The following is a 15,181-nucleotide window of genomic DNA, read 5'->3' on the forward strand; positions in this document are numbered from 1 at the left end:
TCACTTATGGGTATTTGAAAAAAGGTAGGAGAAGGGAGGAAGAAGAGATAAGATTGGAAAGAAAGGAAGAAGGAAAAAGAGGTTAAAGATATTGAAAGATAATAATAAAATTTAAAAGGTAAAAGATTACTTTAAAAAAAAAACACCTCTTGTTGGTTTCAAATTGGCCAAACCGGTTTTTCTGGTTTCACTGGCTGCAGCAGGCTGAGGGGTGATTGGTATGGCCTCTCTCCCTTCCCGATGTGCCGTCAGCTAGTCTGTCACCTCTCCTCTGTGCCCCACGTGAGGGATCCAGGTTTTCTTTAGAGCACTCTTTCCCCCGGGGGTCATCATCCTGGGCTGGAGTGCGGCCTGGCCAGGCTGCCTCCGTCCAGCAGGTTTGGGTGTGAACCCTTCCCGGTGCTATGGGGGAGTGCAGGGCCTTCCACCCAACCTCGGGATCGTTTCTGCCTGGCAGGGTAAGCAGTAGGCTGAGGGGCCATCACAGGAGAATCCACCAAACAGTTTTACTTTTTGAGAAATTCCTCCTACTGAAGCCTGCGGCTCAGTGCAGCCTAGTTCTCCAGCCAGACAGGTGACTATTGGGGTCAGGGCGTGTCACTGTGGGGCTCTCAACTCTCCCAAGCCAGGGGCCACAGACTGCTGGTGATCACAGTCCCTGTGTGTTTGCTTCTTTGTCCTTATGCCCCTCTCAGCAATTTCAGGCAACCAGGTCTCTCCCAGGGCTGCTCAAACCCTGCTTGGCCCGGGAGGGAGGGAGCAGTTGACCCAGCTGTCTCCCAAGGACTCTGTGGCAGGCCCACGCCAGCATGGGGCACCCGGCCTGGGGCTACAGCCGCCCTGGTCCCTGGGACCTTACTGTCCTGCACCCGTCCCTACCATCTGGTTTTTCAGTGTCCACTATAATTTCTGGTCCCCTATTTTCAAATATGCTGCGGTACTGTTGGCTGCTTGCTCTATTCCTCTGTGATCGGCCAGGTTTTTCTCCCATGTATAGGGGGAAGTGGAATTTGCTCCCTCCTACTCCGTCGCCATCTTCCCTTGTCCCAAAGGGAAATTTAAACTTTAACAAACTTTTTAGGAATAAACCCATTCATTCAGTTTATTTACTGTAATTCAAAATTTGATTAATGAAACTTGATAAATATTGTTTGTTATAGAGTGAGGAATATGTATATTTTTGGGCATTGTGACAGTTAATAGATTCTGTATAAAGCAATACTTAGACAATCTGTGCTACCATATATTATTCAAATATAATAGTAAATGATGCATTTTTTGTTGGGGGAGTTGAGTGGGTATGTATAATCCTTTTAAAGAAAACATGTACCTTATGCTTTTAGGCTATATTCTATTTTACATTAAATAACATTACATATGTAATATCTATATTATATATTACATATATGTGTAGCATATACTTCTGTGTTTTTAAAGATTTTATTTATCCATTTTTTAAAAGACTTTATTTACTTATTTTTAGAGATAGGGGAAGGGAGAGAGAGAAACATCCATGTGTGGTTGCCTCTTGCACATTCCCCACCGGGGACCTGGCCTGGAACCCAGGCTTGTGCTCTGACTGGGAATCGAACCAGTGACCCTTTGATTCGCAAGCTAGTGCTTAGTCCACTGAGCCACACCAGCCAGGGCTATTTATCCATTTTTAGAGAGAGGGGAGGGGAAGGGAAGGAGAGGGAGAGAAATATCAATGTGCGGTTGCCTCTCATGCACCCCCTCCTGGGGACCTGGCCCACAACCCAGGCATGTGCCCTGACTCAGAATCAAACCTGCAACCCTTTGATTTGCAGCTCATGCTCAATCCACTGAGCTACATCAACCAGGGAAATATATTTCTATGTTAATTTTACTTATTTCAGTATTCATGGGCTATATATTAGAAAATTGGATGTATATAAATAATGGTAAATGCTAAGTCTCTAAGAGTTGTAAATTGCAAAATTTAGTAACAGGCATTTTGATGCTGCTGAGAGGAAAAATAATACTTTGAACTGTGGGATATGGTAACATGTTCAGGGAAGTTAATATTTTATGTCTGTCTGACATTTTTTGAGATGCTGCTTCCTGAATTTTTTTTGGCTTTATATATTTTAGCTCATCTTGTGAAACTTGTTAATTCTTTGTTTAAAAATATGTATTCAAGGTGAATTCAGGTGTAGGGTTTTGGTTTTCCCAGGTAAACTGAACAATTGCCTGTTTTTCCATTTTGTTACTGTGCCTTCCCATTGTTTCAAATGATTCTCTTTTTATTCAGATCTATTGTCTTGTCATAGATTACTCATCTGCAGCATTATAATTCAGGAGAATAACCGCATGGTGTTGAATACAGTTTAAATAGATTTCTATTTACTGTGTTACTCTTCATTTTTCCCCTTGAAAGTAATCCACAGTTATTTTCACAGTTACTGCTCCCAGATGTTAATGCGAAAACTCTTTGACTCAGGTGTAATTCTCTTTATAAGAGAGATGTATTCTAGCAAGATGAAATTTGAGGATATGTAATTCCATTTATCCAGTGATTTGTAGGGGTGGCCAACACGTGCTGCTCTAAATAACTTATTAAAATGGGTCTACACACACACATGTAAATAGGCTATATTTGTGCTTGTAATGTTTTTTGTTAGTGACAATATAAACTATTTGCTGTGAGTCTAATTAACAGAACATAATATAAACAAGTCATTTTCTTCAAATAAATTCATTTTATAGCAAAATAACATGCTTATGTTCTCGGTTCCTTAGAGTCTAGGTCTATATTATTCATAGAATTAATGCCAACTGCTGTCCCAGTAGTTTCAAAGTGTCAGTGCCCTAATGTAAAAATTTATGTCTTGTTGTTGAATAGAGCAAGATTTTCTTGTTCAGGCAGCTTTCCTGAAGGGATCTTTTCTAAGCACTGACTCTTTCAACATTTTAGATACATGGCCATGTGTGTGACCTTTTAAATGCCCAGAAATATGTGGGTGCTTTTCAAAACTCTTACTCCCCAAAGCATCTCATTCACCAGCTTTTCCTTCCAAGATTTTTGGCTAGTGTTTTTTGCCCTCACCTCACCTGTTATCTCTTGTCCTAGATGTGAGTGACTTGTACATTTATTTGCCTTGCATGTTTTTGAAAATGACTCCAGGTACCCCCCTCAATCCTACCCAAGCACTGGGAAAGCTCCAAGTCCAATAAGATAAAGGCAAGCTCTTTGGTGACTTCAAACAGGTCACAAAATAAATATTAATTCTTTGAGAATGAGGTCTGTTCTATTTCCTGATACTGGGTACCTGTACTGGGAACATGAGCTGTTGTCTTAAAACCATCGCCCATGTGACAAACATCGGATAGGACCAGAGTGGTTTGAAATGCCACAGAGATTCCTGACTGAGATCCAGCTATTTTTTCTTGACTGAATGTTTGCTGGGTTGCTACAAGCTTTCCATGTTTTTCCAGAGTTCTGAAAAAGTTGGTTTTGCCAGCGTATTTGTTGTTTGTGGAGAGTTGAAGCATTGAGTTCCCTGTTCCACTATTTTTGCTGACATCTGGTCCTAAGATGTTTAAAGTTTGAGACTGATTTTATCCTGAGGATGCTGGGCAAGGAGAGATGACGACGAGGACATGTCACCCACTGGATACTAATGGAAGAGTAACCAGATGGAGCTGCACGGTAGGCAGTTGAAAACCTGGGACTGCCGGGAAAGGCAGAGGTGTCAGGGTTTGAGATTAGGCTTTCGATTTGGTGACCTTGAACCTCTGGAATTCAGAACTGACTTTGTAGAAAGTGGCAAAGGGCTGCTGAGGCCTAAGGTTTGGGAGTATAGTCTACAGTCATTGTGTAAAAGGAAACCTGTGAAATTAGTGCAGTAGAACTATTTTTCTTTTTCAAATGGGAAAAAAATTGGTTTTGGAATTCGGTGTAAAGTAACACAGCTATTTGTGCCAGTTCCTTCGTCAGCTCTTAAAATACTGTACAGTCTGTGGGACTCTCCACAGTTAGCTGCTATTGGTTGAGACTAGAGGAAGGGGAGACTACAAATAGCAGCCTTTCTCTGCTTAGTTTTTTTATCTAGTTTCCATTAAACTAGAGCTTTATTCTCTGCTGAATCAACTGGAACAATTTCTTCTCATTCTCCTTTCCCTTTCAGTCTTCACTTCTCTCATATTCACCACTCTTTATTACAGGCCTATAGGCATTAATGAAAAAGCAATGGATGAAATTTATCAAAAATTCCAGTGTACTTTGTCAATTTCCAGGGTGGAATACCAGAGGCTTTAATTATTTGGAACTGAAAAAAAAAAACCCATTGAATTTCAAAAGTGTAATTTATAAATATAATATAGAATAAAGCATAACCTCTTAGGAATTTAAAAATCATTTCTCTAGTGATTTACAAGTTATTTGTCTTTCAAAAATTAATCCATAATTAGACTGTAAAAGAAAGGATATGATCAGGAAAGTTTTAATTGCTCCCTAAGTGCATTTTACCAAAGTAATAATTTTTTTTAATTGGAAGAGGATGGTACTGTACTATAGGCTGTGTTATCGAAAGGAGAGACACCAAAAACATCATTTCCCCTTGCATACTGGTTTAGGTAACGTTAACAATTTGTCCGTCTACTCAGGAAGTACAGAGATCGAGAAAATTCTGTTTAGAGTTAAATACTCAGTTGTGCGAGTATGAGTTCTTTAAAATATTCCTGTTCTATTTATTGTATGAGGCAATAGTATAAAAACTTATATCATCTATATGCACTGGCGATTATGTACACACCTTGAAAGCTGGTCTCATTACAGGGCCAGGGTCTAACTCAGTGAAATGGGGAAACTTGTTAAGGGATACAGGAGCATAAACCCTGTGGAGGGCAGCATGCCCACTCCTCTGCATTTTCTTTTTCTCTCCCTCCCCCCTTCCTTCTTTCATTCTCTGTCTTCCTTTCCCTTCTTCCCCCTCTGAATGTAATTTCAACTCCTTAACAGTTAAGGAGTAGTTACATTTATACAGTTCTAAAACTATTTTGGCCCTTTGAAAGCAACTGCAAGGCTGATGTGGCCCCTGGTGAAGATGAGTTTGACACCCCTGCAGAGTTACAGGCTTGTGGTTAGACCAGGCAAAAGGTCGCTTTTCGGTGTCTGGGAGGTTTTGTAGATCAGTTAAATTCACAACTCATAGCTGAAATTTAGAAGTGACTGAACTATTGGGTTGGCTAAAAAGTTTGTTTAGTTGGTTTTCTGTATGATGGCTCTAATAGTGTTTAGTTGTCTTTAACTTCATTTGAAACAATATGTTAGATTGTATTGTGACAGCTGTAATATCAGCATGCGTTAAAAATAACATCAAAATCGGTGAATTTTTGTGCAGCCATTTTAATATTGAAGATGGAAGAAAATATGCAACATTTTCAGTGTATCATGCATTATTATTTCAAGAAAGGTAAAAACACAACTGAAACACAAAAAAAGATTGTGCAGTGTATGGAGAGGTTGCTGTGACTGATTGAACATGTCAGAAGCGTTTTGCAAAGTTTCTTGTACCATTGATATTTTAGCCAAATAGTTCTTTGCTATGGGTCTGTCTTATGCATTGGAAGATGTTTAGCAGCATCCCTGGCCTCTCTCACTAGAAGCCAATAGTGGGAGATAGTCAACATACTCAAAATACCCAAATCAATAAAGTTATTGGTGAGTCTTCATTTTCCAGAAAATGAGTCTTTCATTTTACGGAAAAAAACATACAGGCTTTTTGGCCAACCCAATAGTTTTAGTTGAATGCTATTTGTACATAGTTAATTCTGTTTATTTAACTTTGCTTCTAATTTTATTTTTTTAATTACATGTTTTATATAGGTGCATGTATATTTTAGTTAATGGGAAAACGTTCAAACATACACAAATGTAGAGATAATGTAATGAACCATCGTACCCATCTCTCGGTTCCAACATTTATCACTTCATATCCGGTCTTGTTTCATCTGTGCCCCCAACTACATCTCCCCTCGCCTCTGAATTCTTTTTAGCAACTCACAAACATATACTTTTATTCACAAATATTTCAGTATTTATTTCTAAAAGAGACTCTTTAAAATGATTACCATAATATATACCATTATTACAGCTCCAAAAATAACTAATTCTTAGTAGCATCAAACATCTAAGATTTTCTGATTGTCTTTTTTAACAGCATTTTTGTTTAAGAATCCAAAAAAAAGAGATGTAATTACTTGCCTGTTAAATCTTTTTTGAAATAAGAAAAATTAGCTTCTTACTTTGTGTTAATTTCACACCTACAGAAGAGTGGCAAAAATAGTACATCTTCTCTACATGTTAACATCTTACATAATTATAGTACCACTATCAGAACTAAGAAATTAACATGGTGCAATATTATTAACTATTTTGGTATATTCAATTTTACCATTTTTTACACTAATGTTCTTTTTCTGTTCTAGGGCCTGATTCAATATTCCACCTGTCTTGTTGCCTTAGTTTTCTCTAGTATGTGACAGTTCATTAGTCTTTCCTTATTTTTCATGACATTGAATCTTTTGAAGACTACTGGTCAGTGATTTTGTAGAGTGTCTTTTAATTGAGGTTTGTCTGATTTTTTTATGATTAGACTGAGGCTGAGCATTGTTGAAAGAATGTACTGAGGTGATGTACTATTCTCAGTGCGATTATCAGGGTGCATGCCATCAATGTCACTGGCTACTGGGGATCTTAACCTTGATCCCCAGTTAAGGTGGTGTCTTCTGGGTTTCTGTACTGTGAAGTTGTTCACCTGTCCTTTATTAGCTCTAAGACTGAGGTTGCTTTTGTAGTCTATAGTCTGGGTTTTACTGATTAAGTTCCCTAGGGAAATTTAACACATTATAGATGCTTCTTGACCCAATAAACCCATTGTAAGTGGAAGATATTGTTGTGGAAAATGCATTTAATACAGCTGTCCTACTGAACATCATAGTGTAGCCTCACCTAACCTAAATGTGCACAGATCACTTACATTAGCCCACAGTTGGGCACAATCATCTAACACAAAGCCCATTTTATAATAAAGTGTTTAATATAGCATGTAATTTATGTAATTATGACTTGCTGTCTTCATGCTGGGCAATTACTCTTGGAGTAATTACCTTCCTTTTTTCTCCAGAAGCCGGGACACAGATGGGTGGTTTGTACAGTAGACATGATGGGACGGGAAAACACAAAGCACAGTATCCAGGAAGCACTGGCGACGCGGTACATGCTAGAGCGCTGGTTGTTCGGCAGTGCGTGTGTGGCTGACGGGAGCTGGGGCTGCTGCTCGGAATCGTGACAGTGTTGGACTGCGCAGCACTAGCCCTGGAAACTGTCAAAGTTCAGCATTTGAAGTATGGTTTCTACTACATGCATATCGCTTGTGCACTGTGGTAAAGTCAAAAAATCATAAGTTGGGGACTGTCTGTGTTCTGTAAATTGGGTTAGATGATGTTATTCCTTTAGTTTAATTAATTCCCAAAGCTGTTAAAGTAACTCTAATGCAGTTCATCTTTAGTCTTTAAAAAAAGCCTGTGCCACAGAAAAGCCAGTTTGCTAATACTTTTCTGTAGAGATAATTTTAATAAACTATTTTTATCTTTTGCATACATTAGAATCTGTTAGAATATGACTTTATCTATTTTGTTACCAGCAATTTAGTGGTATCAATTAGACTCAGACTGTAAACAAGTTTAATATATAAATAGAGAATTTCAAAGTACAGTGAAGGCAGAACCAGTCTCCCAAATATTTCTAGTTCTTCTGTTACTTGTAAATTGGTACTATAGGCCCTCTGCCTTTTCAAAAATTTTAGTGAGAAACAGTAAGCCACTCTTAATTTTCCTTTTGGTAACAATTTAAGTTGTTACTATAGCACGAAGTTTACTTTTTCCTGTTAGACTCTCCTAATATTGTGTTTCTGTAAGTATATTTATATAGTTTACTGCCCTTTAGTTTTCTGGAGATGCTGCAACAAATTAGCAACTTGGTAACTAAAACAACAGAAACTTAGTCTCTGACGTTCTGGAGGCCAGAAGTGCGGGTCAAAGTGTGGGAGGCTCCTGGGGGGAGCCTGCGCCTTGTTCTTCCAGATTCTGGTGGGTGTAGGCACCCTTGACATGTGGCTGCAGCGTTCCAAACTTTGTCTCTGTCTTCACATCCTCTTCTTCTCTGGTGGGTCTTATTTCTCCCCACCTCTCCTTTATCAACACTGTGATGGTATTTAGTGCACACCAGAATAATCTCTTTATGACAAGATCCTTAAACACACCTGCAAATCCTTTAACATACAAGGTGACATTCACAGGTTCCAGGGATTATTGGGGCTTGACACCATTCTAACCCCTATACCCGCTCTCACCGCGCTCAAAGCCTCTGTCTTTGATGGCTTTTCTGCTACCTGATGCAGCTACCTAACCTGAGGAAGCATGTGCATTCTTTTTGGTCAAGAGATCGGTCATAGAGGTCTTCTAACTTTAGAATTCTGGGGCAACTTGATTCTTCAAGGCTAGCATGATCAAAGCTTACAACTAGAGGATGCCGTAGCTCATGTGCTGCGTTTTCTGTTCTAAGTCTCCTTCCTCCCTCTAGGTACATTTCCATGGCAGGGCACCTAATCGGAAAATCCGTATTTTATTGCTGCCAGGGCCTGTATGTGGCCACCCCCAAATTACAGTCCTGAATATCTTGCCATTGGAGAAATGTGGAAAGTGCACAGAGCAGAGGAACAGGCGATGGGAGGGCTGTTCTTTTTGTGAGCCTTTCCACCCAAAATATTCACCGATCATTCGTCACAGGTTTTTTGTATTTCATCAAAACAATGTGGTTTGAATCATCAGATTATTAAAAATTGAGATATAAATGACATGACAGTGCATTAATTTTAGGTGCGTGAGGTAATTATATGTATATATTGTGAAATGAATGCCAGAAAAAGTTAACATTCATCATCCTGTGTTTTGCTAATTTAATGCATTGCCTTTTCTCTTGATTACATGTCACCGTTACTATTTCTTAATGTTTCTAGTAATTATGGATTTTCCCCCCGACACTGTGAAGGATAGATACAACATTGTAGAGACATTATTCCACTGTGTTTTTCCAAAGTGCATTGATTTTATTTTGTTTTATTAAGCTATCAGCTTGCCAGAACTTAGATTCCAAACTCTGTGCTCCCTCTGACAATGAAGCAGCTGAAATATCTACTCAGTTATTTTTCCCTTAGCTGGGCTGCCTAAGCCTGTCCTGAGTCACGCCCAGGTGAGTGGTTAGGCAGAGATTTTGGCAGATTTTACTTGCACGATTTAGGATTCCCCTTCTGTAGTGTTTTTCCCCAATAGAAATGAAATTTCTGCTTCTCATTTTCCAACCGCCGTGGTTCTCCGACACTGCCCTCCGATTCCTCAGCCACCACCCAGCACCGACTGAAACCCTCCTCACCCAAGGGGAACAGTGGGGTCTGACCCAGTGTTCTCTGCCCTCCTCTGAGGAGTCAGCTCCTTTCTCCTTTTTGTGTGACTCGGGTTCTCCAGGGGCTTGGGGTTTTGTTTATGCTCTGTCCAGAATTTATACCCCAATTTTTTTCTTACCAAACAAACTCTGTACTCATTAAGCAGTAAGTAATTTTCCCAGCCCCTGGTAACTGTCTATAAACTTGCCTATTCTGCATATTTTATATAAGTGGAATTCTACAGTATTGTTCTTATGTGTCTGGCTTATTTCCCTTCCCATAATGTTTTTAATTTTTATCAGTGCTGTAGAATGTATCAGAACTTCATTCCTTTTTACGGGTGAATAATTTTAACACTATATCTTACCACATCTTGCTTGTCCACTCGTCTGTTGATGGACACCCAGAATCCACATAACTGGCTGTCGTGAATGCTGCTGCTGTGAACAGGGCTGCACGACTATCTGAGGTCCTCCTTTCCTTTGTTTTGGGTGTGTACCTGTGAGGGATTGCTGGCTCAGTCATACAGGAATTTTTAACTTTGTGAGGAACTGCCGAACTTGTGCTGCACATTGGCTGTATGCCACTTTACATCCCATTTAGCAGTGTATTGACACGAGGGTTCCCATTTCTTCAGTTCTCGCCAACACTGGGTGTTTTCCTTTTATTATCTTTGTTATTATCAGAGCCACCCCAGTGGGTACGAAGTGGTATTTCATGGTGGCTCTGATTTGCGTCTCCCTGATGACCAGAGATGTCAGCTGTCTCCTCATGTGCTTGTTGGCCGTGTGCATACCTGGCGTGGAGCAGTGTCTGCTCGAGCCTTTGCCCACTTTAAAATCGGGCTGTTTGTCTTCTTGTCACTGAGCTGTAGGAGTTCTTTGTATATTCTGGCTGTTAAAACCCTCCTCAGATACATAGTCTGCATATGTTTTTCCCATTCTGTAGTTTGTCTGTTCACTTTCTGAGTTGTGTCCTCTGTTATACAAAAGTTTTTCAATTTTGAAGAATCCCAGTTTATCTAGCTTTTCTTTTGTTGCTCAAGCTTTTAATGTCATATCTAAGAATCTATTGTTAAATCCAAGGTCCTCAAGATTTACTCTTCTGTTCTTTTAGGCATTTTATGGTGTTAGGTCTTTCATCCATTCAGCGTTAATTTTTGTCTGTCATGGAGGGAGGGCTTCAGCTTCCCTCTCTGCACCTGGAAACGCAGCTGTCCCAGCACCGTCTACTGGGGGCTCTTCCCTCATCAGGCTGACTTGACATCCATGTCCTACATCAGCTGGTCTGTGTGCAGGGGTTTATTTCTGGACTCTCCATTCTACTCCGTTCGTCTGTATGTTTCTCCTAGGGCCGGTACCACACAGTTTTGATTACTTATGGTATTTTTGTGGGAAGCTTTGAAAGTAGGCACTGTGCATGCTCCAACTTTGTTCTTTTTCAAGGTGGTTTTTGGCTACTTAGGGTCTCTCAGAATTCCATATGAATGTAAGTATTGGTTTTCCCATTTCTGCAAAGGAATAACTTTGGTAAAACCTGCTTTTTGGATTGTTTGCTTTGGAGCTTCATACCTGTCCACAGACATTTAGTTCATTGACTATTAATGGATTATAATGCAGTATCTGATTAAACCCCAGTGTAATGGTACTTTCTCTGATAGAAACTAGACAGTTTTCCATTTTTTGCTTTAACAGGCAATGCCACAATGAACATTCTTGTCTATGCCACTTGTTTACATGTTTGAAAGTTTCTTTAGGACAATAGTTTTCAGCTTAGGACAGTTTTGTCTGATGGGGATCACTTGGCAATGTTTGGGGACATCTTTTTTTTAATTAATTTTTTTATTGATTATACTGTTACAGTTGTTCTATTCCCCCCCCTTCATTCCCCTCCACCCTACCCCCCAATCCCACCATTACCCCCCCTTTAGTTTATGACCATGTGTCTCAAGTTCTTTAGATTCTATATTTCCCATACTATTCTTGCCCCCCCATCTATTTTCTATCTACCGTCTATGCTACTTATTTTCTGTACCTTCTCCCACTCCCCTGTTGCTAACCCTCCATGTGATCTTCATTTCTATGTTTCCACTCCTGATCTAGCTGTCCTTTTAGTTTGCTTTTGTTTTAGGTGTGGTTGTTAATAACTGTGAGTTCGTTGTCCTTTCACTGTTCATGTTTTTTTTTTTAATCTTCTTAGATAAGTCCCTTTAACATTTCATATAATAAGGGCTTGATGATGATGAACTCCTTGAATTTGATCTAATCTGAGAAGCACTTTATCTGTCCTTCCATTCTAAATGAAAGTTTTGCTGGATAGAGCAATCTTGGTTGTAGGTCTTTGGATTTCATGACTTGGAATAGCTCTTTCCAGCCCCTTCTTTCCTGTAAGGTCTCTTTTGAGAAATGTGCTGACAGTCTGATGGGGACTCCTTTGTAGGTGACTGTCCCCTTAGCTCTTGCTGCTTCTAGGATTCTCTCTTCATTTTAATCTTGGCCAATGTAATGATGATGTGCCTTGGTGTATTTCTTCTTGGGTCCAACTTCTTTGGGACTCTCTGAGCTTCCTGGATTTCCTGGAAGACTATTTCCTTTGCCAGATTGGGGAAATTCTCCTTTATTATTTGTTCAAATAAGTTTTCCATTGGTGGCTGTTCCTTTCCCCTTCTGGTACCCCTATAATTCGGATGTTGGAGCATTTAAAGATGTCCTGGAGGTTCCTAAGACTCTCCTGATTTTTTTGAATTCTTGCTTCTTCACTCTTTTCTGTTTGGCCATTATTTGCTTTCTTCTGGTCCACTCCATTGATTTGAGTCCCAGTTTCCTTTTCATCGCTATTGGTTTCCTGTGCAATTCCATTCATTTCAATTAGTTTCGCCTTCATATGTTCCTCTAATTTGTGGCTATAATCAACCAGTTCTGTGAGGATCCTGATCACCAGTGTTTTAAACTGTGCGTCTGAGAGTTTTGGTATTTCTTCATTGCTTAGATTTATAGGCTCTGGGGCTTTGAGATCTTCTTGAGCCATTTTTGGTCTGTTTGCGACCGTTAAGTATAAGGAGCAGAGCCTTGGACTCCCAGGTCGCTGGGTTGTGATGCTGTATGTGGAGGCGGGGTCAGAGCGGGGAAATGGCAGCGGCCTCCGCTTGCCGCTGGGGCTGCTGGCTCTCGTCCAATCGCCCACTCCCTCGCTCATCTGTCCACACACGAATGTGCGAACGCGTGACCACAGTCAACCCGCAGCCCTGCTCCCTCGCTGTTTCCCCGAAGTCACTTGCTGAGTTGCCCACCAGGTCCAACCCTGCGCCTGGATTCCGTGCGCCTGAGTCCGTCTGACCGAGTTTTCCTGTGCTACCCTGCTCTGCCAGCTGCTGGTTTCCCCCCTTACCAGTCAGGCTGAAGAATTTGTTGTTATCAGACCTCTGAAAAGTTCAATTTTCTGTGTTCTGGCTGTTTTCTGTTGCTAATATTTAGTTGTCTCTAAACTTGGTTGTGTGAGAAGGCACCGCGTCTCCACCTATGCCTCCATCTTGGCGGAAGTCTGGGACATCTTTGATTATCAGGACTGAGGGGGATGGACGCCACAGGCATCTCGTGGATAAAGACAAGCCCAGAGATGCTATTAAACACCCTACAATGCAAGAGCAGACTCCCATTCCACCACAAAGTGTTATCCAGTGTCCAACTTGTTAATAGTGCCGAGGCTCAGAAACCTCTGGGGCATGCATTTAGAAGTGGGATTCATAAAGCTTAAGGTGTGAGTAGGGTTGTGGTTTGGGGTTTTTTTTGTTTTATATGGAGTGGATTTCTGTAAAACATGAAAATACTATTTCCAATACAAGTAAAGGTTTGGACTGGCTGGAACTGAAATTTCTTTGGTGTTGCTGGCAGTTTGAAGCAATTTAATTCTCTTAACTCACATAGAATAACAACCGTATCTAGAGTTAAACTCATTCACTTAACCATATAGTCTTTTAACTTCGTGAATTGAAATACATTGGTACTTTCTGCCTGATTAAAAGACTAATTTTCGAGTGAGAATCTGCTTCAAAAAAGTGTCACTTGTGTAAGACAATGATAGTTGGCATATTAGGCTGGAGATACTGACAGAATGAGAGAAAAATTACAGAATGAAAAGTGTAGAATTTTTAAAAATCCTCACTCAAGGATATGTTTATTGATTTTAGAGAGGGGGAGAGAAAGAGGAAAAAACGTCAATGTGGGAGAACATCAGTCAGCTGCCTCCAGCACGCACCCTGACCAGGAATCAAACCCACAGCCTTTGGGGTCCATGCTCCAACCAGCTGCACCACCCGGCCACGGCTAGAATTTTTCCCTGACAAAGATGCTTGTTAAATATGAAGGCTTCATATTGGAAAAGTTTTTTTTTCCTCTAGTGTGATGTAAATTCGTTTTTAAATCCAAGACACAGATGAACTTAGTAAATTTTGAGACCCACTTTTAAAACCTGTCAGAATCCCGGTGACCCCTTTTAAAATCTCACAGCATCCATGGCCCCAGAACAGCACCCTGCTTGTGTGTGTACAGTTTGCATCTGATTTCTGGTTGCTTCACACACACTTCTGAAGCCCACCTGTGGACCACTCTTACCCCCCTGCCCAGCATTCCAGGTTAAGACCTTTTCTAAAAGTCTATTAAAATGCAAAAAAATAAGATACTGAAATTATCACTGACTAGCAAAGTCATGGCTATAGTATCGTTTGTATCTGTTTTGTCAAAGGCAGAAAACTCATGGAGAAAAATAGGTATTTGGAATTAGAACTGTTCAAATCCTCTAACATTAATTGAGTGAATACAGATCTTAATTTTGTATCTGTAACCTTCATTTTTCTTTCTTTTTACTAGGCGTATGCAGCAGTGCTACGGCAGCAAACTAAGGAAAACAGACAAAACTCAACCGAAAAAGCACGCTTTGGGATCGCCTTACCAGAAGAAAAACTTAACGACTTCCGTGATGAACAAATAGGACAGTTGCAGGAGCTGATGCAAGAGGCCACTAAACCCAACAGGCAATTTAGTATCACTGAGTCTAGAAAACCAGAATTTTAGTCAGTACAATAAAGCTTCACAAAGCCCCTTATTTTAACTATCATTGGTTTTTAAAATTTATTTCTTCAGCTCTTAGGCTTCAAGAGTGCCTGGTGTTATGAATTATATATTTTTATTTGGGGGTGTTATGAATGCTCTCTGTAATGTACGGATGAGGATTACCAGTGGACAGAACTTTATATTATTGAGGTAAGTAACAGTACTTGCTGGATGGGATTTGATTTTTGGACTCAACGAGGAAGAATATCTCCAAACGAGACAAACTTGTGGAATTTGCCAAAATATTTTTACATATAAATTTGTTTTTAATGCCATCTTTATTCAAGTATTAGCCTTGTGTTTTTAGCATCAACAGATAAGTATATCATGATAATATAGATGTGAAATTTCCCAAAGATTATTTAATTACACTATCATACTGAAAGTTTCATTTCTACTTTCATAATAGATGTGATTATGCTTTTAAATGTCCCTTCTCCCTCAGTCATTGCTTATTTATAATGAAAGGTTAAAAAGAAACTTTCAGGTTCAGTATTATTTTATCATTTGTATAATAGATTATACAATATATAATGCATTCCTACAGTGTTAGTTAATAACTGGACCCCTTAAAATAATCTGTAGTTATCTTGAGAATCTCATTTATTG

At 39.8% G+C, this 15,181-nt stretch overlaps 1 protein-coding gene across 2 annotated transcripts in view; it reads left to right on the forward strand.

Moving 5' to 3' along the window:
• The window catches only part of SDHAF3 (succinate dehydrogenase complex assembly factor 3), a 48,395-nt gene extending 33,819 nt beyond the window's left edge, over positions 1-14,576 (forward strand). For both annotated transcript variants that reach the window (XM_037136699.2, XM_037136698.2), the window contains exon 2: positions 14,330-14,576. In XM_037136699.2, the coding sequence (XP_036992594.1) occupies positions 14,330-14,533 (204 nt within the window). In that variant the 3' untranslated portion in view covers positions 14,534-14,576. The remainder of the gene's footprint in view (positions 1-14,329) is intronic.
• The last annotated feature ends 605 nt before the right edge of the window (positions 14,577-15,181 follow it).

This window comes from Artibeus jamaicensis, unplaced genomic scaffold (genome assembly GCF_021234435.1).
Source record: "Artibeus jamaicensis isolate MK-2021 breed Jamaican fruit bat unplaced genomic scaffold, CSHL_Jam_final contig_923, whole genome shotgun sequence".
Taxonomy (NCBI): domain Eukaryota; kingdom Metazoa; phylum Chordata; class Mammalia; order Chiroptera; family Phyllostomidae; genus Artibeus; species Artibeus jamaicensis.